Below are 23,850 nucleotides of genomic sequence, written 5' to 3'. Positions count from 1 at the left end.
CTTGGTATTAGGAGCAAAATTCAGTTCCACAGGAATCTCAGCTTGCATTTGAACCCCAAAACATCTTCCTAGTCCAGATGTAGATTAAGAAAGATATGCTTGGATGCTTAAAAATATTTTTTTTGGGGGGGGCAGTTTCCCCAGCACCCTGCAGAGCTCCTTGCTTCACAGTATGACTGAGAAACAAAGTACATTATATGAATTATATGAAACTGTGCTAATGTACTTAATCTGATTCAAACTGAACCCAGCTTTCCCTGGTACATGATTTTGATTTTGTTTTCTTATTTTTTAAGAACATGGAGAACATACTATTCTGCCTCCTAGGAATATTATCAAGGAGCAAAGAAAGGTGACTATAACCCCCCTCACCCAATAAATCTTGGTGACTTACAAGTTCCCAGTAACAGGAAGTGAATTAGACAATAGTGCAGATATTCTGCACCCCAAGGTTGTCGCCAGAGACAAGCAGAGCCTGAACATGTCGTTTCAATTTTAGGAGGACCAGAGATTAAACGTCCACCAGCCATAAGACAACTCTACCTAATTTGACTTGCATTGGCTCTTTACCAAGAGACCACTTAAAATTAGTTTCCTGCTTTGCTTACTTAATGACTGCCACATTTGTCTTTACTTCTGTCTTTTAGGATTCCATGCATTCTGACCAGTGCTAGATGAAACTAACTGCTATGTATTTTATTTCAAAAGGGCAGGCAGAAACAGTTACTACTGTCCGCTTGCCTTTTGGGCTGGCAGCAGCTCTTCCAGGGTATCAGGTAGCAGAACTGGGAATGGCCCTCTGCCTTAGCTCCCAGATGCCACTGAGCTTATTTATGATGCTCCCCATAACAATCTTGCCAAATAATGTGCAAAATAGGCCTCCCAAGGAAAAGCAAAGCCTCAGGGTGCTGCATGGACTATGTCAGTAGAAACTCAGGAAAACAAAAAGCCTTACTCTTATTCTTCCTGGCCAAAACATCAGCTTGTTCCCAGAAATCGTAGGCATAGAGAATATAAGAAGTGATGCCAACAAAGGAAGAAGTGATGGTTGGGATGAAGTGAGGAACGTTGACCGAGGAGCCAATGCTTCCACTTCCGCAGCTGCTGGCGCTGGAACCTGTCTGGGAGCTCACAGAGCCGGCTGGAGAGGGCATCGGGGAAAGAGGGGACGGTGTGCCTATGCTCCTGAAGGACAAAACACAAGAATTGCCATATATACCATCAGTGAATTCAGGAGCGGAGTTTCATTATCTTTAAGCAAACAGGGCTGGAAGGGGAATGGAATGGGATGTCCTGGGAGAAGCCATGGCCAACTGGAATACTAAACAGAAGCGCTGGGAGCTGCAATGGTCCCACTTGCCTTTTTTGAAAAAGACATCTATGGAAAGATGTGTTCTGGCATTCTGTTCTTCTCACACACATGGCCTCCACTGTACACTCAGACCCCAAGGCTGAATACTTGCTTTGTTCGTTAATATGCAGTTTTCAGCTAAGAACCTGAACAGTTGGGAGCCACCATCATACAATCAGTCATTCATTGCCTTATTGTGCGTAAGAGTCAAACACAGCCAGTTCAAATCTTATTTGCCACAGCTTCTGCAAGGAACTCTTGACAGGAGTGGTCTAACTAAGCAGTGTTCCTATCAGCTGAGGGGAGCAGTGGTTCACTGGGTGGCTAATTCCAGTTGGGGAGCAGAAACGCAATGGCAGGGGCTGTTGTGGCATTAAATTTAAAATGGCAAGACTCAAACTTCACCTCCTATATCACCTCCAACAATGTAAATGGGTGGAAGAGAAGGCCTTAAGCAAGTGTGCTTTCCATCTAGTGAACTTGAGTGCTGAAGTGGAATCTAGGCCAAGAGTTCCACAGCCCAATATCTCTTCCATCACATTAATAGATTGATCAGACTTGAGGGAAAAGGATGGCAGAGCCATCTTTTACACATCTGCTCAGAAGCCATTCCTAGTCTGTTCAGTGAACATTCCTTCTAAATAAGTCAGCATAGGTTTGGAGCTTAAAAGCTTCAGGAGGAAAAGCCATCAGAAATCCCCAATTCCCCCTCTTGACACTAAACCAGCCTTAAACTTCCCATGTAGGTACAGCGTGAAACTTTCATTATTTCAAAATCAGGTTTCAACCTTTTGTAACAAGGGAAGGATATAGATTTCAGTATTACCTGGCAACACACGGAGAAGGTGCTTGTGTAATTCTAGAAGAACTCTGAAACAAGAAATGGAATTCTACTCAGTTCACATTTGACACCAACTTGCAACCAGTTCCAACACTGCATTTTTAACTACGCCTTGTAAGATGCTATGTATTCATATTGTTTGAGGTCTGTTTCTTCTAAGAGAATTGTCTGGATTGGGTAGGGTAAGCAATGGTAACCTAAGGTCTGTCTGACGTGAGAATGAGTCTTGTGCCTACACACACCCTCATTCACTTGCCTCAATGTAAATCTTGGGGGGTTTGTTAAAACACAGTTTCCTGTTATGTCCAAACTGGGAAACTTTGGTCTAGCAAACCAGGATCAAATTGCAGCTTGCAATCCTGATCTGTGAACTGTAGTTTTAATGTGCTTGGAAACTGTGGTTCAACAAATCAGGAGTCTTGCAGCAAGTCTTGCAAGAGAAGGGAGGCTAGAATGGGAGGGAAAGCAATGCAGGCACAATCCTTCTGGGTCTGATAAATCTTTTATTAGCAGTGTTACTTCTGAACTTAGAACCAAGAGTCTGTTCTGACAGTATGTCCACTGGCCAGATTATACAGCGGTATCCTCATGTTAGCACACTACCTTGTGAGCGATTTACAAGATCCCTATTATCCTTTTGGAATAAAAGAGAAAAAGGAACAACACGGGGGGTGGGGGGAGAGAGACACCATGTCATGGGAAAGGGAGCTATGATATTGCATGAGGTTGCCGCTTCAATGTTATAATGCTCACGCAAATAAAGCAGAGTGATATTCAGTGCAAATTGCCCACAAACTATTGTTGGATCTGACCCAAAGACTGATGTCACAAAGCTTCTGTTTTTATTTCTAAATTAAGTTCTGAAGCTGCATTAGAACCAACCCCAAGTCCCTTCCAAAATACGATGCACGACATTTTCATTCTCTACCTTGAAGTGTTCAATAAGGGTCCGGGAATACTTTATTGCTGTGTCCTTCTTGTAGCGAAACATTGCCATGTACAGAATGGCTTGGCAGCGCATGCTGTGAAAACACAACCAACACTGAGCATATGAAGCTAACTTATCAGACCTTTGGTCCACCTAGCTCATTACTGTCTGCACTGATTGACAGCATCTCCCCAAGATGGAAAGAGATCTCTCCCACCCTCTGCTGACTGAGTCTTTTAACCAGGTGTGCTGGGGGCTGAACCGAAGAACTGCAAAGTATGGGATCTGCTACTGTCCTGAAGCTGAACAGAACTCAAGACTTGGGGCATGCAAAGCATATGCTCAACCACTGTGCTATAACCTCTCCACATGAAAACAAAATATAAAAAAATAATAGTTTTATTACTTATACCCCATCCCTCTGGCTGGGTTTCCCCAGCCACTCTAAAATAGTGAGGGCATTTTCATGGCAACCCAGTGAAGCCAGGGCTGGTGGGGAAATTGGGAGCTGGGGGTGGTTTTATATCCCACTTTTCCAAATGGGTGTCACATACAGTTTCTTGACAATCTTTAAAATAATTCTGTATCGCTCTCGCTACATTTTTAAAAATTAATTTGCTGTTTTAAGAAACAATGTAAAACACAGAAGACAAAAAAAATGATATCCTAACTTCCTTTTAATGGTATCGTACACTGGGTAAAAATAAGGGTTTTTCCTACATTATCAGTTTATCATAGAACTATAGAGTTGGGACCCCAGGGGTCATCTAGTCCAGCCCCCTGCAATGCAGGAATCGCAACAAAACCATCCATGACAGACGGCCATAATGAAGGAGAGTCCACAACCTCCTAAGGGAGCCCATTCCACTGTCGAACGGCTATCACTGCCAGAAAGTTCTTTCTAAGGTTTAGTCAGAATCTCCTTTCACATAACTTGAATCCACTGGACTTAATGTACCTATCTTTTTCTTTTAAAATATCCCCCCCCCCACCTTATTTCTCAAACTAGAACACTTGAAAACAGAAGATCCACTCACCAAAAAACAATGAAGATTTTTTCATGCGTGTTTGTTGAAGAGTCCGCAAAGTATTTTAATGTCATTATGAATCTGTGAGAAAGCAATAAAATAAAATAAATGGCTGTTTTTAATAATGAAAACATACATCCTGACTTGCTTACTGATTCCAGATAGTCCTGCTGACATTGAGGAAACAGTGCCGATTTAGAAAACTGATTATTTGGCTCAGGGTGGAATGGGGGAGGGCTTCTAAATTGCATGGGCTTACTTATTTTTTTCTCATTTAGATATCCCACCTGCTATCTTCAAAGGAAAAGTATATAGCTGTAGATTTCTCTGTTTCGTAATGGCGCCACTTCTGACCTCAGGTCCTTCGCCAATGCAAAAAGTGCAAGAGGGTAGGGGGAAGGCCCCCAGTGTAGGAAGAGTAGAAATTGGGAGTGTGAGCATAAGGGGACGTGCTTATTACCAGGCAAGGAAGGGGTGTCCCACTTACTTGATGAGGTCTATGGTCTCTGCGAACATGCTATAGGCTGGCTTTGGTGAGAGGGGATCGGATTCCATGGCAATGCCACACTCAATCAAGGATAGGGCAGCATCCAAGTACTTGAAGGCCTTTCCAATGTCATCTGTCTGTTGGAGAGAAGACAAACGATGGTCAACTAACAAGGGTTCAATGCTCTGTGCAATCATTTGGACTGACGCCAAGAATTTGACATGGGAACCTCTAGCCTCATGATGCCAGCCGATTTCCATTTGAAGGCATTCCTCCTGCTCCCCCTTTAACGCCCACATACACACTTAACATGCTTAGCTATGGTTTGTTTACTGCAAACAAGCAACAATCTGAAGTCTTCCTTCAGTGATTTCCCCCCCCCCCCCCAAGCTTAATTTTCTTGGGAGGCTAGGGTGGTTTACTGCAGCTAGGGAGACAAGAGTTAAGCTTTCCTCCCTCCAGTTTCAGTCTCCAGGAAGGCCACCCACTGCTAACAATTAGGATTGATAAAAAATATTTCTGTTGGAGCCAATGGGAGGCTTTTCCCCCAGGCCAAATTTAAGAGGGGGCAGGGGGATGGGACCCAGCAGTCTCCAGGGATGGCTTCTCTGGGTGCATGTGACCCACGGGCAACGCATTTGTAATCCATGCCCAAAACACCTGGAACAACTGGGCAGAGGTGGGTTCCAAGAATGGAACGGAACAGAGCTGTGCAAAAGTTTAACAAGACCATTTCAAAGAACGCACATATATTTTGAAGCACCATATCTATTCACTTCTTGCTGTTAAGCATGATTAAATCATCCAGTGGAACACAATGCACTCAGAAACTGGCGCATCTAAGAGGGAAGAACTCATTACTGCTGCTTAAGGTAAATGGCGTTATGCAACCAGCCTAGCTTTCTCTAATCAGCAAAAAGCTTTTTAGCTTTTTCAAAGCAGGAGGGAAGGGAAGGACCAGGGGCTATTAGAAAGCAAAGAATTTACTTTCATAATTGAGTAAGCAAAGTCCATGTATGCACACACTGGTGCTGGCAAATGTCAGCAACTTGACAGCATGTTGCTATGCCCTTTCAGAACATCCCAAATAGATGGCTGGGGTTGATGGGACTTGTAGTCCAAAAGCAAATGATGCGCAGTAAGTCGGGGAAGACTGTGCTATGTGACTTGAGTAGCAAACATGTCTTAAGTGACTATTCCCTATATTCTGTCCCACTCCAAGCAACAACCAGAAACCAAACCCAGAACTGAACTTTGTAGCCTTCAGAATGAGGTAGCAGAATGGGCTGTACACCACCACAATGTGGGGTACACCACTTCTGAATATCCCCCCATATTTTAAAAAGCAGTGGACAGAATGGTATAAACAGCTCATGTCTAAAAAGACTGTTGGAGAAGCAGAGTTGAAGTGGGGGTGGGGAATGACGGAACGGAAATTATGTCCCAAGCCAAGCTCTCTTGGTGCTGTTAATGCCTTGCCAAGACCACAGAGGCCAAAGGGAAGTAGCCTCCCCTGCCACAGAAGACCATCACAGAGCACCAGGCCTGAGTAACGCAAGCTGTTCGTGTCGTGAACCATAACACTGAAGCCCAGATTGAGCAAATGCAGGAAATGAGTTCCAACCACAGAATTTCTACACTTTAATTAAGTAGAAGGGAGTTTAGTTATCCCGCTGCTCAGAACTTTGGGCAAACTTTCTTGCATCCAGCACTAAGTCAGAGCACTTACCATTGTGTCGGCTTTGTGCCTCAACCTTTTGGCCTCGTTTAAGTGAAATTCCACTGGATGTTGTCTGAAGTGAGACACAAGACAGAATGCGATTTTTCAGTTGTTGTTGTTTTTAAAAAAGTAAATGAAATACTAGTTTTGAAAAATGTACATGCTTTTGCTCTGCACAGGATGAATTAGTCAAACCTCTTAACATGCATTAATGAACTTAGCTCTTTTACACCAAAGAAACTACCTACAGTGGTGCCCCGCAAGACGAATGCCTCGCAAGACGGAAAACCCGCACGACAAAAGGGTTTTCCATTTTCAGAGGCGCTTCACAAGACGAATTTCCCTATGGGCTTGCTTCGCAAGACGAAAATTGACGAAAATTTTTGAGGTTTTTTTTCCGCTCCCCAACCCCTTTTTCTGAAGCGCTAAGCTGCTAAGAGCCTTTTAGCAGCTAAACCGCTAATCCCTTAAGCCTTAAAAAGCCATTAATAGCCCTTAAACTGCCAATAGCGCTAATAGCGCTAATCCGCTAATGGGCTTGCTTCGCAAGACAAAAAAAACGCAAGACGAAAAGACTCGCGGAACGGATTCTTTTCGTCTTGCGAGGCACCACTGTACTTGCCTAATACTTATCAAGACATAGAGATAGAGATCTTTATGTGTGATGTCTCCATGCTTCTCCAACTAAAAGGCTCCCTGCATTCAATAAACTAGCATGAGGGAGAGAACAATGCTAAACTTCTCTCCCCAGTATGCTAATTTTATATGTGCAATGATTTTTTTAAAACAAAAACAAAAACGGGAGAGACACTTGAAAAAGCAACCCACGCTCCTGAATTTTCAAGAGATACACCACAGAGTTCTAACACCTTCATATGCCATAGTTTCAGTCATGCTTCCTTGCTTGAAATATAAGAGAAAGGATACACAACATCCTCTTGGTTCTAATTCTCACTGTTGCTATCATATATAACCTTTGAAAATTTAGACTACTGTAAAAATAAATTGAGGGGTCCATGTGTACAAGCCATATGAGGGGAAAGTTTGAATGGAGAAGCAAAATGACATCTATCTAGACTTTGGTGGGGTAAGGGAGACTTTAAAAAAACAAGATTTTTTGTTTCAGAGAACGGCAGGCTAGGTTGTTGACAAGAGAAGAAAACAAGAAAGGTAAAAGGAGAACTCAAAAGAGAACTTAACCAGAGAGGAACAGAAATTGCATTCTTACTTGTGCGGCTTGCCCTGAGGTTTGGTTGGCTTGGAGGTACCATTTGGCAAAGAAGGCACTGGGAAAGGATTTGGAACATCGTCTGCAGATCTCTGAGAAGTCAAAAGAGGAAAGGCATCAGATATGTACTCAGGGGAAAAATAGCTACATCAAAACTTTTCCTTTCCAATATGAGCATGTACCAGAACATCTCTTTTCACTTCATTTTTTAACAGAGCATGATGAGGAAACTTAGCTTCTGACTAGAAATGTTCCAACAGGCTGAATATTTTCTAGAGGGTGGAAAAGAATAAGTCACGGACTCTCCCCCCAACCCCTTTGATTCAAAAGCCCCAAGTGAGCATGAATTTGCATCTAGTGTTAGGAAGTAATACGGCTGCTGATGGGTGAACAGCCTCTGAATTCTTTTTCAGCTGGATGCAGGTGACAGCAGTTCTTAAGCTTACGCTCAGAGAGGTCTGAAAAATGTGGTTCTGAAGGTTAGCTAGCAGAATTGTCCTTGCTTCTAAAGCAGCGAAACATTTAACTTAACATTTGCGAACAACAAACAAACTCAAATAACCGATTGATCAGTTGATCAATAACACACTGCTACAACAAATCCAGACCCTCCCATTTGGGAGCAGGGTTTAAGGGTTTATTTTCTTCACTGCTCTTCCTTGCTGTAAGTGTAATTGGAATGCATATTGGAAAAGAACTATGAAGAAATCTGTTTTAAAAAGCGAAAGAAAAGAACGATGGCCTCATTTCCAACACTATTTGAAGCCAAATTGCACAGCAATGGTTCTGCCTCTCCAGTTGTACTTCCTGACAGAAGGGAACAGTCAAAAAAGAGAAAGAAACCTCTGCTGGATCAGGCCAAGGTTTTAGCTAGTCCAGCACTGTCCCAAGGAGCAAGCTAGATGCCTCTGGAAACTGCACAAGCAGGGCTTGAAAACATCAATCCTACCCTTCTTTTGGCTGCTAGATGCTACTACAAGGTACAACGCACTGAAACATGGATATTCTATTTATCTATCATGGTCAACAGCCACAGACAGACCCCCTCCCTCAATGAATCTATGCCATGCTTTATAAAAAGCCATTTTAGGTGGTGGCCATCATCGTAACTTGGAGCAATGAATTCCATAAATGGATTATGTACCAACTTTGGATTGGTATACAAGCTACAATCTTTCCTAGATCAGGATAACTTTGCTACAACAACCCATTCATTATTCAATTACTGTATTTTGAGCTATGCGGTACAAGGCTTTGGTACACTTTAAATGAAAAGTGGTATTTAAATTTAAATTATATATATATATATATATATATATATGCTTTCGTAGATTTTCACGGGTACAGGAATGCAGGTTTTGGTGTCCTCGGGTGTCTTCCCGTGTAAAAGTTGGGGTGTCTAGGCGACGTTTCGACGAGGTCTCACTCGTCATCTTCAGGCTGGTGCTTTCGGCTTCTTGTTACTGGAACAGAGCAGGATCTCAGTGTTTGAGTTCCTATAAATACTGTTGAGGAGGTGTGGTGTATAGCCTCCAATGTTCTGGGCAGAGAGGAGGTTCCCAGGCTAGTGTGCCTTTTCTTCTTTTGTTCCTTAATTACTTGAGGGATATCTTGAGTGATTTCTTGAGTGATTTCCTGAATCCCACTTAGGTGGGTCATTAGGTGTGGATTAGTTGCTAAAGCCTTCGTGTCTTGAACTCTTGAACTTTGTGAAGAGTTTTTCTGAGAAGATGGCTGTACTGCACTTGGTTGTGCTCTGGCTTGGCTTCGTGTATAGGGGCGAGTTGTGGTTTTGTGGCCTGTGCCAGCCAGATCTGTGTAGGGATTGCAGGGGGGTGCAGCATCCGGAGGTGCCACCCTGGTTTGGCTACTGGATGGTGTCTGTAATTTATCTGTGGAGAGGGTCTGGGTTTGGGTCTGGTGTGGTTGATTGGTGATGGCGTTCTGTGTGCCTCTGGATCTGGTGTCAGATTTTGTGGGGAGGGCTAATTTCCAGATGTCTGGCAAGCGGGATGTGTCGTCACGCTTGTTCATGTTGTGAGGGTGTTTCTCTATCTCGATGGCTTCCATGATTATTCTCTTGTGGTGATGTTCCATGTTAAAGAGCAATTTGGAATCTGCAAAATTAATTTCGTGTCCTGTTTCTTTCATGTGTTGGAAAAGAGAGGAAGTTTTTTCTTCTTTTTTGACGGCATTCTTGTGTTCTGCGATCCGTGCATTTATTCGTCTGTTTGTTTGTCCAATGTACGTGGCTGGGCAGACTTTGCAGGGTATTTCATAGACCCCTTGGTTTTCCAACTGAATTTTATCCTTGGGGTTTCTGAGGATATTGGCTATTTTTTGGTTGGTGCAAAAGGCTGTTTTGATATTGTGTTTATGGAGGATTTTGCTAATTTTATCTGTAGTGCCCTTGATATAAGGAAGGAGGGCTATGCCCTGCAATCCCTACACAGATCTGGCTGGCACAGGCCACAAAACCACAACTCGCCCCTATACACGAAGCCAAGCCAGAGCACAACCAAGTGCAGTACAGCCATCTTCTCAGAAAAACTCTTCACAAAGTTCAAGAGTTCAAGACACGAAGGCTTTAGCAACTAATCCACACCTAATGACCCACCTAAGTGGGATTCAGGAAATCACTCAAGAAATCACTCAAGATATCCCTCAAGTAATTAAGGAACAAAAGAAGAAAAGGCACACTAGCCTGGGAACCTCCTCTCTGCCCAGAACATTGGAGGCTATACACCACACCTCCTCAACAGTATTTATAGGAACTCAAACACTGAGATCCTGCTCTGTTCCAGTAACAAGAAGCCGAAAGCACCAGCCTGAAGATGACGAGTGAGACCTCGTCGAAACGTCGCCTAGACACCCCAACTTTTACACGGGAAGACACCCGAGGACACCAAAACCTGCATATATATATATATATATATATGTATAATATGTGATACCAGGGAGTGAACCTGCAACACGATGAATGTATTTTTAAACACTTCAGTATTATTCGTTTATTATTAAATTTATATACCACCTGTCACGACAGAGTGGTTTATGGTATAAGTAACATCAGCCTGCTTGCTCCACCAGGGGGGAAAGAGACACAAATAAACTAGGCAGAAAATGTTGAATGGGAAACTCACTGAAAAGGGGAAAGTATATACAGTAGAGGCAGTTCCCAGACTGACAGCTCTTGCACCAAACAGTTAATAATATTACGGGCTGCTTGGGAGACTGGAGCAAGCCTTAAAATGCCCCCCAAATAAGTATTTGAAACCTTCTCCCCGGAGCAGCCCAAGGTCAAGCACTGTAAGGAAGAGGTCATCATCAAAGGCACCAACTGCGAATTTGTCATTGACACCTACTTTGTTGCTTTTTGAGCTTTCGGAAGGCTTCCCCTCCAGTTTCCTGTGCTTGGAGGATGAAGAATCCTTGTGGCTTTCCTTGCTCTTGGCAGTGCTGATACTGAGACCAGGAGGCTGGCTGCAGGCACCGCTTTCATTCTTTGGCCTCTTCTGGGCCATCTTGGCTGGTTTCTGCGCAGGAGACAACGGTGGCGGCGGCGGCGGTGGAGGCGGCAGCGGCGGCAGTGGCATCTCTTGTCTTTGTGTCTCTACTGATGGCTTTGAAATCCTGGAGAGGGCGAGTCAAATCAGTTTTAAGCCATATGGCTTGTTGTAAAGCCTTCACTGGTGGAAGGGGAAACACAGGGGCTCTGTTTACTTAGTGGGAGATGCTGCAAAACAGACAGCTGAAAAGACTTCATCAAGAGCAGTGGGGAGGTGGAATTAGGGACTTTCTGGCAATTCATTTGCACATTAACCATCTGCAGAAGCCAAACATGTATCCAGAATAACACACCCTTGGGCTTTGCCTCTAAAGCAGAACTGAAGCTAAGGATCCGATTAAATGTAGCTGCTGGGAGACATAACAATTTGGTCCCCACAATGTCTGAGATCCAAAGAGCTACTTTCAGGTGGACCCAGAAGTTTGGGCAAACTACTGGTTTTTTTTTATTATTTTTGCTTTGAACGCTCAGGACAAATGTGGAAGAACTTATGAAGCTATCCTCCCATTTCAAAAGTGGTTTGCCATCATAGGAACATGGCTGTTGTTCAAAGCCCCCCCTGCAGACGCAGAACCATTTATTATTAGTATTATTATTAGTCTGTGCAAGGAAACATTTGGCTTTTAAACAAAATACTTTTGAAGACTCTGTCAAAAGGACTCCCAGTGTCATTCTTGAACCCTTTCAGATCCATGGCTTAAGTCACAGTAAGTCATTTTGTGTACATTGAACATAGATTTCGTTTGTGATCTCTGCACTACACAGGGTCAGAAACTGGGGCAGCGACTCACAGTTGCAATGCTAAGAATTCTCTCAGCCAGACTGAAAGGTGACCACAATGCAGTCCTTTTATAGCGCAACAAGCAAGTTTCAAACAAAAGACACTCAGAGGTACCACCTGTTCCTATTTTCCTTCTGCTCAAGATTGCAATCACCCTGCATACATATTTATCTATAGAATCCTGGCAATTACTTTAGGATTAAGTAAGACAATGGATTGGCAAAGAACGTTAAAATATTGTCAGAATGCAAAATGATTATTTGTAGGAGTGCAACGATAGTAAGAACATCCGGCACAATGTGCTCTTTTAAGATTCAAAGGATTTATTGTTGCAGATTCTAGTACGGCCACCAGAATTTTTGTATCTTTAACTACTATTTATTTGGTGCACTTATATGCTGCTTTTCCTCCATGGAGCTCAATGCAGAATGCATGACACTCCTGCCCAAGATTTCACCCCCAAAACAACCCTATGGGGTAGTTTGAGCTAAGAGATAGTGGCTAACCCAATATGTATTCTGAGCAAGGATCTGAACCTGGGTTCCCGCAGTCCTAACACCCTAACCGCTACATAGCACTGGTCCTCCGTGAAACTGCAATATTCATAATACTTTGTTTTTCAAAGTCCAGTACCAGGCCTGGATATGTTACATAAGCTTTATAGGCAGAACTTGGAACGTGAAGGTGTATCACACATGCTCCAATCTAACACTCAAGACTAGCTCTTTGGAGATTATCTTGGTTTAATTCAGTGTTTCTCGAAGTTGGGTCGCCAACTGTTGTTGGACTACAATTTCCATCATCTCTGACCACTGGTCCTGCTAGCTAGGGATGATAGCAGCTGTAGTCCAAAATCAGCTAGGGACCTACACCTTGTGGCTGGCTAATTCCACAGTTCCACAGCACTTTGCAGAACTATGTTGCAATGTAGACCAAAAACTTCTTGATAGTCTGTGGCCCGGTTCAGAAGTAATGCAAAACCATGATTTCCTCCTGCTAGAACAGGCTGTGGCAAACCCTTCCCTTCTCCATGCACTAACAGAGGAAGTTCAGAGCTTCCCATTTTCTGTCCCCCATCATATTTGAATGTGGGAAACTGTGGTTTGTTCTAACCAGGTCCAAAACATGATTTCAGGGCCCTTTTCCTTTTAAACAAATCAAAAACTGCAATTCGAAATGAGAGCTAAGTTCGAGAAACAATGGTTTGATTTATTCTTTATGTAAAAATATGCTGCATCCTCATCTCAATTCACTATGCCCCCGATCCAAATATGCACATGTGCATATGCATCCATGTGCATCAGCCAGGGCTGCAGGAACACTCCCTCAGTAAGATATTTCCACATGTTACCAAGCGCTGTTCTGTAGGCGAAAGGGCAGGACTCCCTGTTCTAAGCACCCAAACTGCAACAACTAAATTGCCTGAGCTCTTCCCCTTCTGGCGAGAGTTAAGAACACACAGATCCCAGGCCGCATCAGGGTTTAGGGATTTGGTGCCCGAAGCCTGGGCAATTTTATAAAGTTTTAAAAATAAGTGTCCTTACCAGCAAGCCTTGGGATCTACTAGGTGCCTCAGATTTAATCTAAGGGGAAAGAACAGTTTGAACAAACGCAGCACTGATAACAAAGCAAATATTTGCTAACTGTTTCGTAACATGAATATTAAACAACGCCATGTATGGGGGTTTCTGGATATTGCCAGCACAGTCCCAACAGCCTTTAGTGGTGCAACTAGTAGAAAAGGTTAGACTCCTACAACTGAGAAAGTCACAGCCACAATATCCATGCTGTAGACTTAGGCCATTCTTTAGCCAAAACAATGATTTATTTATTTTTTAAGCTGAAAGCACAAAAGGGGAGCCACTGTCCCCCACTTATTTACACGAGAACTTCATACTCACTTGTTTTTACTGGAGTCTTTGTGACCTGACAACGGGGGTGATTTGGTTTCTCTATCCATCTTGACTTTTTTCTGATCGTTTCTCAGAGAATCTTCCTGCTGATAAAAGGACAAATGCAGAACAGTAGTATTATTATTACTGCTGTTGTTTGCTGGATTCCTTACCTGCATTTCAAATGGTCTCAGGCCAGGTGTCAATAACATAAAATACAGTGTTAAAATCAGTCAGCGTTGTTGCTGTTTTTCAAGCCTGGCTGACAGCAAGTGACCTGGGCAGCTGGATCAGGTAAGGAGCCAAAGGCTTGCACCCATGGTTTCACATGCAGCTAAGATATAAGAACAGTAGAAGGGTGCTTCTATGTACATAGTTTTCCCAAGCTGCAGGAGAGCCTAAATGCACAAGAGAGAGAAGCTACTGGAGGCCTGTGGACAAACTCTGTTCCTCAAGTAGCCTGGCTGATCTCCAAGTAGCTCTGACACCCTCCATCACCCCTTCCTACTATGCATGGACACAGGAAAAGGGCTCTTCTAACATATTTGGATGAGGTTTGTACAGCAAGAGAGGCTTTGACGAGGCACTTGCCTTCTTCTGCATCACAGCTGCTGAGTTCCTTCACGAACAAGCAAGGAAGAGAAGAAGAAGAAGAGTTTGGGACTTGATATCCCGCCTTTCACTCCCCTTAAGGAGTCTCAAAGCAGCTAACAATCTCCTTTCTCCTCCTCCCACACAACAAACACTCTGTGAGGTGAGCGGGGCTGAGAGACTTCAAAGAAATGTGACTAGCCCAAGGTCACCCAGCAGCTGCATGTGGAGGAGTGGGGAAGCGAATTCGGTTCACCAGATTACAAGTCCACTGCCCCTAACCACTACACCACGCTGGTCAAAAACAGCTGAGGGGCCTAAAAGGAGAAATTTTCCCCAAGCCTTCATTGCTGTTCACACTGCCACTGAGGTGAGGAGGTTAAAGACCTGTCCACCCAGCCCTCAAGCTTCAGGGGGAATGAATCAATCGGCAATCGTCTTTCAGCCCTTCTGTTCTTGCTCTTCAGTTGAAAATGTGGCTGGTGGGGCTGTTAACTGCTTGCTAGAAAGTGTTATATCTATAGAGATGAATATGACTGACTTCATATTGCTCCCCCACAAAAAGTTGCCAATCATTAATCAGAATGTGACATGCTGATTTCAAAATATAATCCTAGTTAGCTAATTCAACAACATCTAGCAGGATTGGAATTTCCATTCTTCTTTCTTATTTGGGGGGTGGGGCTTGGGGAACCGACTGATTTATTCAGCGGTCCAAGCAAGAGAGAAATTTCTATCTCAGCAAGACCAAAGGAAGCCATGTATACAATATTTTTTTCCTGACCTTGGATGATTCAGATAAGGCTGCCTTTTAAGCATATTCAATAGATATAAAATTCCTGGTGAGTATGAATTAAACGGAGACTGCAACACAAAAATTCCTTCTGGTCAAGTCACTGATGGCAGCTGATTGTACTTTTGTTTGCCAAAAGGAAAACATACACCAGAGAGTTAAACCCACACGGATCCCCCCCGAAGCTATTTTAACAAGAATCAGATACACGTGAGGGGGAGGAGGAAGTTATCGAGACAACTTTTATACACAAATGCTTCCAGCAGAAAACCACCACCGTCCAAACCTAGGGAAAATCAGGATTAAGTTCAGAAAGAATGTACTATGAAAAGCAAAGCAAGTAAACCTTGGAATTGCATGATCTTAACCACAAGACCGAGAAATGATTATTATAGCAACTACCAAGTGACTACTCTGAGTCACTGAGCTTGCTACTCAGTGACTATTTTTATCAGTCAGCTCACTACCCCAAGTCAATTGCTGCATCTAAATTTTTTTAATACAAATGAATAAAAGGAAAAAAAATATTAGAATATTAGCCACTATAACATTTCAAACCAGTGTGTCATGTCACTGCCCATTAATTAATTGGGCAACATTTAATTTTCTTGCTTAGTTTTCTTGCTTTTAAGAAAAAAGTATATGGAAGTTAGGTAGCTAAGTTACTTGCTTGCCACTTTTGATTACACCAACCCCTAATATCCTATCTACCTATCTATCTATCTATCTATCCATCTATCTATCATCTATCTATCCTTAAAGAAAGAAAACAACATTGACACAAAAAGTAACGTTGTTATCTGGCCAGCTACCATTACGTAGGATATTCTACGTGTTACTAATTTAATTGTGTAAGGTTGTTTTAAGTTTCTGATTCGACCATCAATACTTGGTAGGGTATTTGGTTTTTATTTTGTACACAGTTTTTGAGATTGCAAGAGAAGCCAGGAGTCACATTTAAACGTCCCACAATTCTCCAGAGTATACAGCAGGGCCCCCAGTTCATCCATCACATTAAACCATTAAACTGGTGCATGTTTTTTAGATAGCCAAGAACAAGCCTTGATTACTGCTTGCAGTTTGCATGCAGTGGTGCGGCGGCGGCAGCACCAACGGAGGAGAACCGTGCAAACTTTTCAGCATCATGCAGAGGCGCTCTCCATTTAACGTGGCATGCGAGCCAGGCTACTGTCACCCCGGGGGTTGCTGTGGAAAACTAAAATAGCAGGTTCACAGATGCAGCCAGCTGTCACGGTGGAGAGAGGGCAGCTGCTTTAGGATGTCTGGGCCTGATACTGATCCCTTTTCTAATCATCTCTATCATGGAATCTTCCGTTCTCTCCACCACTATATTGCTGAGCTGAGCTGCCATTTTCATTGACCTCAAGACCTCCACGAATCACAGCCAGTACAAATCTCTCACACCCAGACATAATGTGGTTAGTGGAGGTGATGTAGCACCGAATATATTATTCTGAACTGCCGAAAATACAGCTAAGAAAGGATGGATATTGTGGGTCCTATTATTTATTTATTTATTTCTTAGCAAAGAAACAAACAGATAAATAAGGTAAAGGTAAAGGGACCCCTGACCATTAGGTCCAGTCACGGACGACTCTGGGGTTGCGGCACTCATCTCGCTTTATTGGCAGAGGGAGCCGGCGTACAGCTTCCAGGTCATGTGGCCAGCATGACTAAGCTGCTTCTGGCGAACCAGAGCAGCGCATGGAAACGCCGTTTACCTTCCCGCCGGAGCGGTACCTATTTATCTACTTGCACTTTGACGTGGTTTCGAACTCCTAGGTTGGCAGGAGCAGGGACCGAGGAACAGGAGCTCACCCCATCGCAGGGATTCGAACCACTGACCTTCTGATCAGCAAGCCCTAGGCTCTGTGGTTTAACCCACAGCGCCACCCGCGTCCCTCAAACAGATAAATAGCACGTGGTAAAATAAACACAAGGAATACTGAAGGGTTAAAATAAAAAGTACCAACTGCACAGGTCTCCCTCTCTCACCTTTCTCTTTTTGACAGACTTGCTTGGCGCATCCTCTTGTCTCCTCTTGTCTGCATCCTGCTTCTTCAAGCTGTGGCTCTCTCTGACCTCCAGTCTTTTGGGGCAGTCCCCCCCCTTCCGGGGTGGATGTGGGACCCGCGAGAGCAGAGCAAGCTCAATTTTAACCACAAGCGAGGGAGGGACCGGGCAATCCCTCAAGGGCGACAGCAACTTCTTATCCCTGATAGGCAAGAGAAACTTGTCCTTGTCCTCTCTCACCACAACAGCTGGTTTCGTGCCGCTAGTTCTGCTGGTGGCGGGAACCCTGGGGCTCTGGCTCAAAGGGCTGAGGGGCAACAGCTCCAGGGCACTGCCAGCCGCACTGTCTTTTGCAGCACCCCGGTCCGAGAACAATTTAACAGTGGCCTGGTGCAAGCTCTTGTGCTTTTTCTTCTCGGCCGGCTCCGGCACTGCCAGCTTCAGTTCCTTCTTGTCGCCAAACTTCAGCCGCCCTTTCGTTTTCACCTTGGGCTTGTCTTTGGAAGACTGGTCCTTCGCCCCATACAGACCGGGCGGCTCACTCTCTACCGTCAGGCCTCGCTTCGGTTCCTCCGGCGCCGCGACTTTGCTGGACTTCCTGGGCTGCTTACTGCCCACGACCTGGTGGAACTGGGGTTCCTCTGTGTGCACCGGAGACTTCTGGTAGCTGCGCTTGGTAGGGAGGTGTACCTCTTGAGCTGAGCGGGGTGCTTTGCTGGCAGTTTTTGAGTGTCCATCTGTCGGCTGCGAGCATTCCCTTTTGCTGCTGCTGCTGCTGCCGCTGCAAGTTTTCCCTTGCCCCTTGCCTTCCTGGAGACTCCCCCTGCTGCGGTCATCCTCAAGGAAATTCTCGGTGGGAGACACCGGCTGGTTCACCTTGATCAGCCAGTTGTTGAGCTGCCATCTGTTGGATGTCTGTGGATCGGGCTGTGGCGAAAAAGAAAAGGGAAACCCGTCACAAGGTGCATTGCTTCATCTGCACCATACCTCTGAGGCCTGTATTCTGAACTGAGCAAGGGTGGAAGGACCAGAAATGGTGGCTTTGCCCAAGAACATAATTCTGATGTGAGCACCAGCACAAGCCCAGGCAAAGAGCTTCACTCGGTCCTGTATACCCGAAGGAGCGTCTCCACCCCCATCGTTCAGCCCAGACCCTGAGGTCCAGCGCCGAGGGCCTTCTGGCAGTTCCCTCTCTGCGAGAAGTGAGGTTACAGGGAACCAGACAGAGGGCCTTCTCGGTAGTGGCGCCCACCCTGTGGAACACCCTTCCTTCAGATGTGAAGGAAATAAGCAGCTATCTTCTCTTTAAAATATATCTGAAGGCAGCCCTGTTTAGGGAAGTTTTTAATATTTAATGCTGTGTTGTTTTTAACACTTGATTGGAAGCCGCCCAGAGTGGCTGGGGAAACTCAGCCTGATGGGCGGGGCATAAATAATAAATTATTATTATTAATTATTATTCCACATCCACCACCCAAATGCCTCTGCCTTTTCTTTATTGCTGTGCCATGTCTGGGCTCCAAGGAAACCTGCCTGAGGTGGCTTCTCCTACTTCCAAGGTGTGGGGCTTCAGGTATAAGGGACTAAATGTGGTCCTCCAACCCACTGGGACCATACCCAGGCCAGGCTCCATACCCAGGCCAGGTTCCTCACCAGCTCTGCTCCACACCCTCAAGCCTCTTGAGACGGAGAGGGGTGCATGGAATGTAGCCCATTGTATATATTCAAATCCATTGAGCTCTGCCCCATTTGGCCCTGCCCACCTCTGTCAAGTGGGCGCCCATGAAGACAATTGCGCAAAATGTACAGAGTCACTCTATGGCCTGGTTCTCACTCAGATAGCAAACCTATCCCTTGTCTATACAGTGGTACCTCTAGATACGAACAGGATCCGTTCCGGAGCCCCGTTTGCATCTAGAGGTAAACGTATCTAGTGATGGCACGTCTGCGCACGCGCACTTCGCTTTTCGCCGCTTCTGCGCATGACGTCATTTTGAGCGTCTGCGCATGCGCAAGCAGCGAAACCCGGAAGTAACTTCCAGGTTGCCGCAGAGCGCAACTCGAACGCACTCAACTTGAAGCGTATTTAACCCGAGGTATGACTGTACTGCTTCAGACGGAAGGTAGAAATTCTAAAGATTTCACGCTCCGCCATACAAAAACAGAAATAAAATCTCTGTGCGTAGAAAGCAGGCCTGTCAGAGAAAAGCCGACTTGTCCCAGACGTGCTGATTTTCTATGAAAAGGGGTATTTATTTATTTATTTTTATGGACAAGCATGCAGTCCTATGAGCCCTCATCTGCAGCCCAAACGGAGCAGCCCAGACACAGTGAGGAAAGCCAGATGACTCTACAATCAAAACTGTAATTCCAAATGGTATTTTGCTTCTCTTTCTGTTTCATATAAAGGACTGCAATGTGGGTCCACTCCTATTATTATTTATTATACCACCCTATACCCGGAGGTCTCAGGGCAGTTCACAGAACAAAATCAAAATATAAAACCACAAAATACATAATCAAAATAAAAACAACCCAATACCCTCCTCTCCCAAAAAACCCCACAGGATGTCAATCAAGTCAACCAAAGGCCTGGTTAAAAAGGAACGTTTTTGCCTGGTGCCTAAAGGTGTATTATGAAGGTGCCAATCAAGAAGGTTGATGGGTAATGAATTAAGGCCCATTTTTAAAAGATGATTTTCATAATTCCATAGATCCTCAACATGCCACACTAAGCTTGACATTATACCAATGACGTAAAAAACAGATTTTTGTTCCCAAAGCAATTTCACAACACTCCTGCTCTTGATTATGACACTAATGGTGCTTTTTCCCAGTTTGGCTTCCCAAGTAGGTCAGCGAAGGCCTCCAAAACTGAATAAATCAAGTCAAGTCCAGCCACATCCCAGGGAAAGAGGAGGAGGGGAAGGAAACTTTCCTACAGACATGAATGTTCCACACAGATTTCTGGAAAAGGTCTAAATCTTCTGTTGACATTTGCTTTTTTTAAAAAAAAGTTGCACATACACAATCATATAAACAAAATAATTGGGATCGAAAGGTTTGAGCTAAAATTTCGAAACAGAACTTAGATGCAGAAAAGGTTCTCAACACAAAACCACTCAAAACACGGACAGAAATTTTACCCTTGTTCAAATAGTTCTTTGATTTGTCGGCAATAGAGGCCTTATGGTCATCGTTCAGAGGACACTTTACAATTGCGCCGTATGACAGATGTCATCACCACACAGAGCACATGCAATTGACAGGCACCAGCACACCAGGCCTTATCCCTGAATCTGTAAATTTCATTGGGATTTTTTAAAGCTTCTGATCATTGTACTTTTAGGGCAAGACCCGAGGTGACAGCTGCAGGCAGCATTCAATCCAACTGTTCAGTAAGAAGCAAAAACTTTTTGACACCTTCCGCTATTCCAGCCAACAGTTTGTAGTGAAAGGTTACATTAGGATATATCTGAAGGTCCTTCCTCCTGGATCATGACCACTCCACCCAGTTTCTCTGCAATTCTGCAGCGCTGTACAACACAGCCCCACTCAGCCAGGAAGGTAAAGGGGGCAGAAAGGAGAAGTGGAAGAGAATCATTGGTTGGCGCAAACTGCCTTCCACTTGTATGACCGCTGCATACAATCTGTTGGCTGGAAGGTGGAAAGAGGCCTTGGGATGCCTGATAACCATATGGGCATCATCATTATTAAAATGTACTGAACTTATTTAATGCATTAAATACACTTTGAATATATTAGATGCTTCGATTTAAGGTTTTGTCTGTTTTGCATTCATGCAATTTTTTAAAAATATTTTTTTTATTAAAGATTTATTAGTTTACAAAAATACGTGCATTGTCTCTTTTTTTCAAGTTCTGTTTTCTACAGATCAGTTTCATTTGTTGTGAGACATTAGTGTTACACACAGTGTTAGGTTAGGAAGAAAAGGGGGAAAGATGGGGAGGCAGGGAATGGTGAGTTGAGTGGGGTCGGGTGGCAATGCTTTTATTCTCCTACTTAGTATATGTGTGTGGTTTTGTGTCAGCATCACTTGTGTGGCTTCTTTTTACAATTCGCTTGTTGTATTTCTTTGGGGGTGGCCTAGGGTGTGGTTGGTTGTCTTTGATTGGCTGTAGTGAAATTTGTTTTTTGTGTGACCGGGGTGTGTGTGTGTTTGGATCAGGTTAGCCAGATTGATTTGAATGCTGCTGGTGGATTCTTGTTGTTGTTTTGTTGGGCCAGTACGTTTCCGAGTACAATTCAAAGTGTTGGTGCTGACCTTTAAAGACCTAAACGGCCTCAGTCCAGTATACCTGAAGGAGCATCTCCACCCCCATTGTTCAGCCCAGACACTGAGGTCCAGCACCGAGGGCCTTCTGGCGGTTCCCTCACTGCGAGAAGCCAAGTTACAGGGAACCAGGCAGAGGGCCTTCTCGGTAGTGGCGCCCTCCCTGTGGAACGTCCTCCCACCAGATGTGAAAGAGAACAACAACTACCAGACTTTTAGAAGACATCTGAAGGCAGCCCTGTTTAGGGAAGCTTTTAATATTTGATGTATTACAGGTATTTAAATATTTTTTGGGATGCCGCCTAGAGTGGCTGGGGAAGCCCAGCCAGATGGGAGGGGTATAAATAAATTATTATTATTATTATTATTATTATTATTATTATTATTATTATTATTATGTGATAAAGGGGAACCATACTGAGATGAAGGCGTCTTCTTCTATTTGCACTGTGCCTCTGTTGAAACATTTCTGGCTACATGGCCTGAAGGAAGTGACTTTCAGCCGGTGGCTAAAGTATGTGCTGATGGTGTTATGTGGACGGCTGGACTACAGTAGCACAGGGTTCAAATGTACAGCGTGGGAAACTGGGAGGGTGGAAAGGGACCAGTAACGTGGTAGAAGAGATTTACAGCATTCTGCTGACAGAACAATTAAATTATCTGATTGGATTTTTAAAAAAGCCAAGAGGGGCCTCCTATTGGCTACTCACAACACACAGATCATGCACTTAAAAACAAATGGGACACCGTACCTCAGGTGTGGATGCTCTTGTTGGGGGATCATTTGCTTCACTTTCACTGGAGCTGCTCTCACTCTCAGAGTCAGAGGAACTGTCCGAGTCGCTTGTGCTCCCAGACTCTGGACTGCTGGAATGTGCCAATGCCACACTCTCAGGCTGTGATTGTGGGGCACTGCAAGTCAATACCATGAGATAAAATTAGAAGCGGGTAAGGATCATCTTTCTGCACTTCCACCCCCTCCAGAGAAAGGCCAGCACTGGGGCGGAGGTTGGGGTGGGAGAGAGAGAGGGAGATAAAATCCAACCAGCATCATTTAAAACATTCTATCATTGTTCACTGGGGGATCACATTCTACTGATCCCTCAAAAGGATGAAAATGCAAAAGCGCTAAATCACAATCACACACAATCACACACACACACACACACACACACACACACACACAGAGGGGTGGAGGGAGGGAGAGAAACATTGCTAGGAAGCCAAGGGGGCTTTTGAGAGCAACTATGTGATACAGTGGTACCTCGGGTTACAGACACTTCAGGTTACAGACTCCGTTAACCCAGAAATATTACCTTGGGTTAAGAACTTTGCTTCAGGATGAGAACAGAAATCGTGCGGCAGCAGCAGGAGCCCCATTAGCTAAAGTGGTGCTTCAGGTTAAGAATAGTTTCAGGTTACGAATGGACCTCCAGAACAAATTAAGTTCTTAACGCGAGGTATCACTGTACAACTGCCAGAAAAGCAGAAGATCAAACACATTTCATCTAATGACCAAAATACACCGTTTTCCCGGGGGAGAGTAAATAAGCTCAAAACATGTACAGTGGTACCTCTGCTTACGAACTTAATTCGTTCTAGAGGTCCGTTCTTAACCTGAAACCGTTCTTAACCTGAGGTACCACTTTAGCTAATGGGGCCTCCTGCTGCCACCGCATGATTTCTGTTCTCATCCTGAGGTAAAGTTCTTAACCCGAGGTACTATTTCTGGGTTAGTGGAGCCTGTAGCCCGAAGTGTTTGTAACCCGAGGTGTTTGTAACCCGAGGTACCACTGTACATCCTGGACTTTTTATAGAATCGCAGAATTGTAGAGTTGCAAGGGACCCCCAAGGCTCATCTAGTCCAACCCCCTGCAATGCAGGAATCTCAGCTTAAGCATCCATGACAGATGGCCACCCAACCTCTGCTTAAAAACCTCCTCCAATGAAGGACAGCCTGCATACACTCTCAAGGTGGAAAAAATTCAACTGCTGAACAGCTACTGCCGTCACAAAGTTCTTCCTGACGTTTCGGCAGAAACTCCCTTTTTTGTAATTTGAATCCATTAATTCGGGTCCTATCCCGCAGAGATTTGCATTACCTTACAGTATGATTTATTTTACATTTTGTATTCTATTTTTGTATGTTGCTTTTGTTTCAAATGTAGAGCGGTTTTTAGATTTTAAAATAAGAATCTTACTCCATGGAACTACGGATGGTGTACACGAGGTGATCCCATTTTGTCTTCACAATCACACAGGTGAACTAGATATCTAGGAACCCAAAGCATACTGGTCAATAACTCTGCCTCCA

The 23,850-nt window shown here is 44.2% G+C and overlaps 1 protein-coding gene across 14 annotated transcripts in view; it reads right to left on the bottom strand.

Moving 5' to 3' along the window:
• AFF1 (ALF transcription elongation factor 1) overlaps positions 1–23,850 on the bottom strand; it is a 147,711-nt gene that overhangs the window by 4,088 nt on the left and 119,773 nt on the right. For 4 of the 14 annotated variants that reach the window (XM_083398229.1, XM_083398222.1, XM_083398230.1 and 1 more), the window contains 12 exons: positions 22,289–22,448; positions 17,225–18,169; positions 13,834–13,931; positions 13,477–13,515; positions 10,949–11,216; positions 7,584–7,675; positions 6,365–6,428; positions 4,636–4,772; positions 4,158–4,229; positions 3,121–3,214; positions 2,178–2,221; positions 956–1,185 (listed from right to left, as the gene is read on the bottom strand). In XM_083398229.1, the coding sequence (XP_083254355.1) occupies positions 956–1,185; positions 2,178–2,221; positions 3,121–3,214; positions 4,158–4,229; positions 4,636–4,772; positions 6,365–6,428; positions 7,584–7,675; positions 10,949–11,216; positions 13,477–13,515; positions 13,834–13,931; positions 17,225–18,169; positions 22,289–22,448 (2,243 nt within the window). Of the gene's footprint in view, positions 1–955; positions 1,186–2,177; positions 2,222–2,260; positions 2,511–3,074; positions 3,215–4,157; positions 4,230–4,635; positions 4,773–6,364; positions 6,429–7,583; positions 7,676–10,948; positions 11,217–13,476; positions 13,516–13,833; positions 13,932–17,224; positions 18,170–22,288; positions 22,449–23,850 lie in introns of those variants that run through there. The other 10 variants (XM_083398234.1, XM_083398232.1, XM_083398235.1 and 7 more) reach the window with 4 other exon arrangements.

This window comes from Podarcis tiliguerta (assembly GCF_965153285.1).
Source record: "Podarcis tiliguerta genome assembly, chromosome: 9".
Taxonomy (NCBI): Eukaryota; Metazoa; Chordata; class Lepidosauria; order Squamata; family Lacertidae; genus Podarcis; species Podarcis tiliguerta.
Note: the sequence above shows the minus strand (reverse complement) of the source record. Positions and strands in the feature narration are given on the sequence as shown.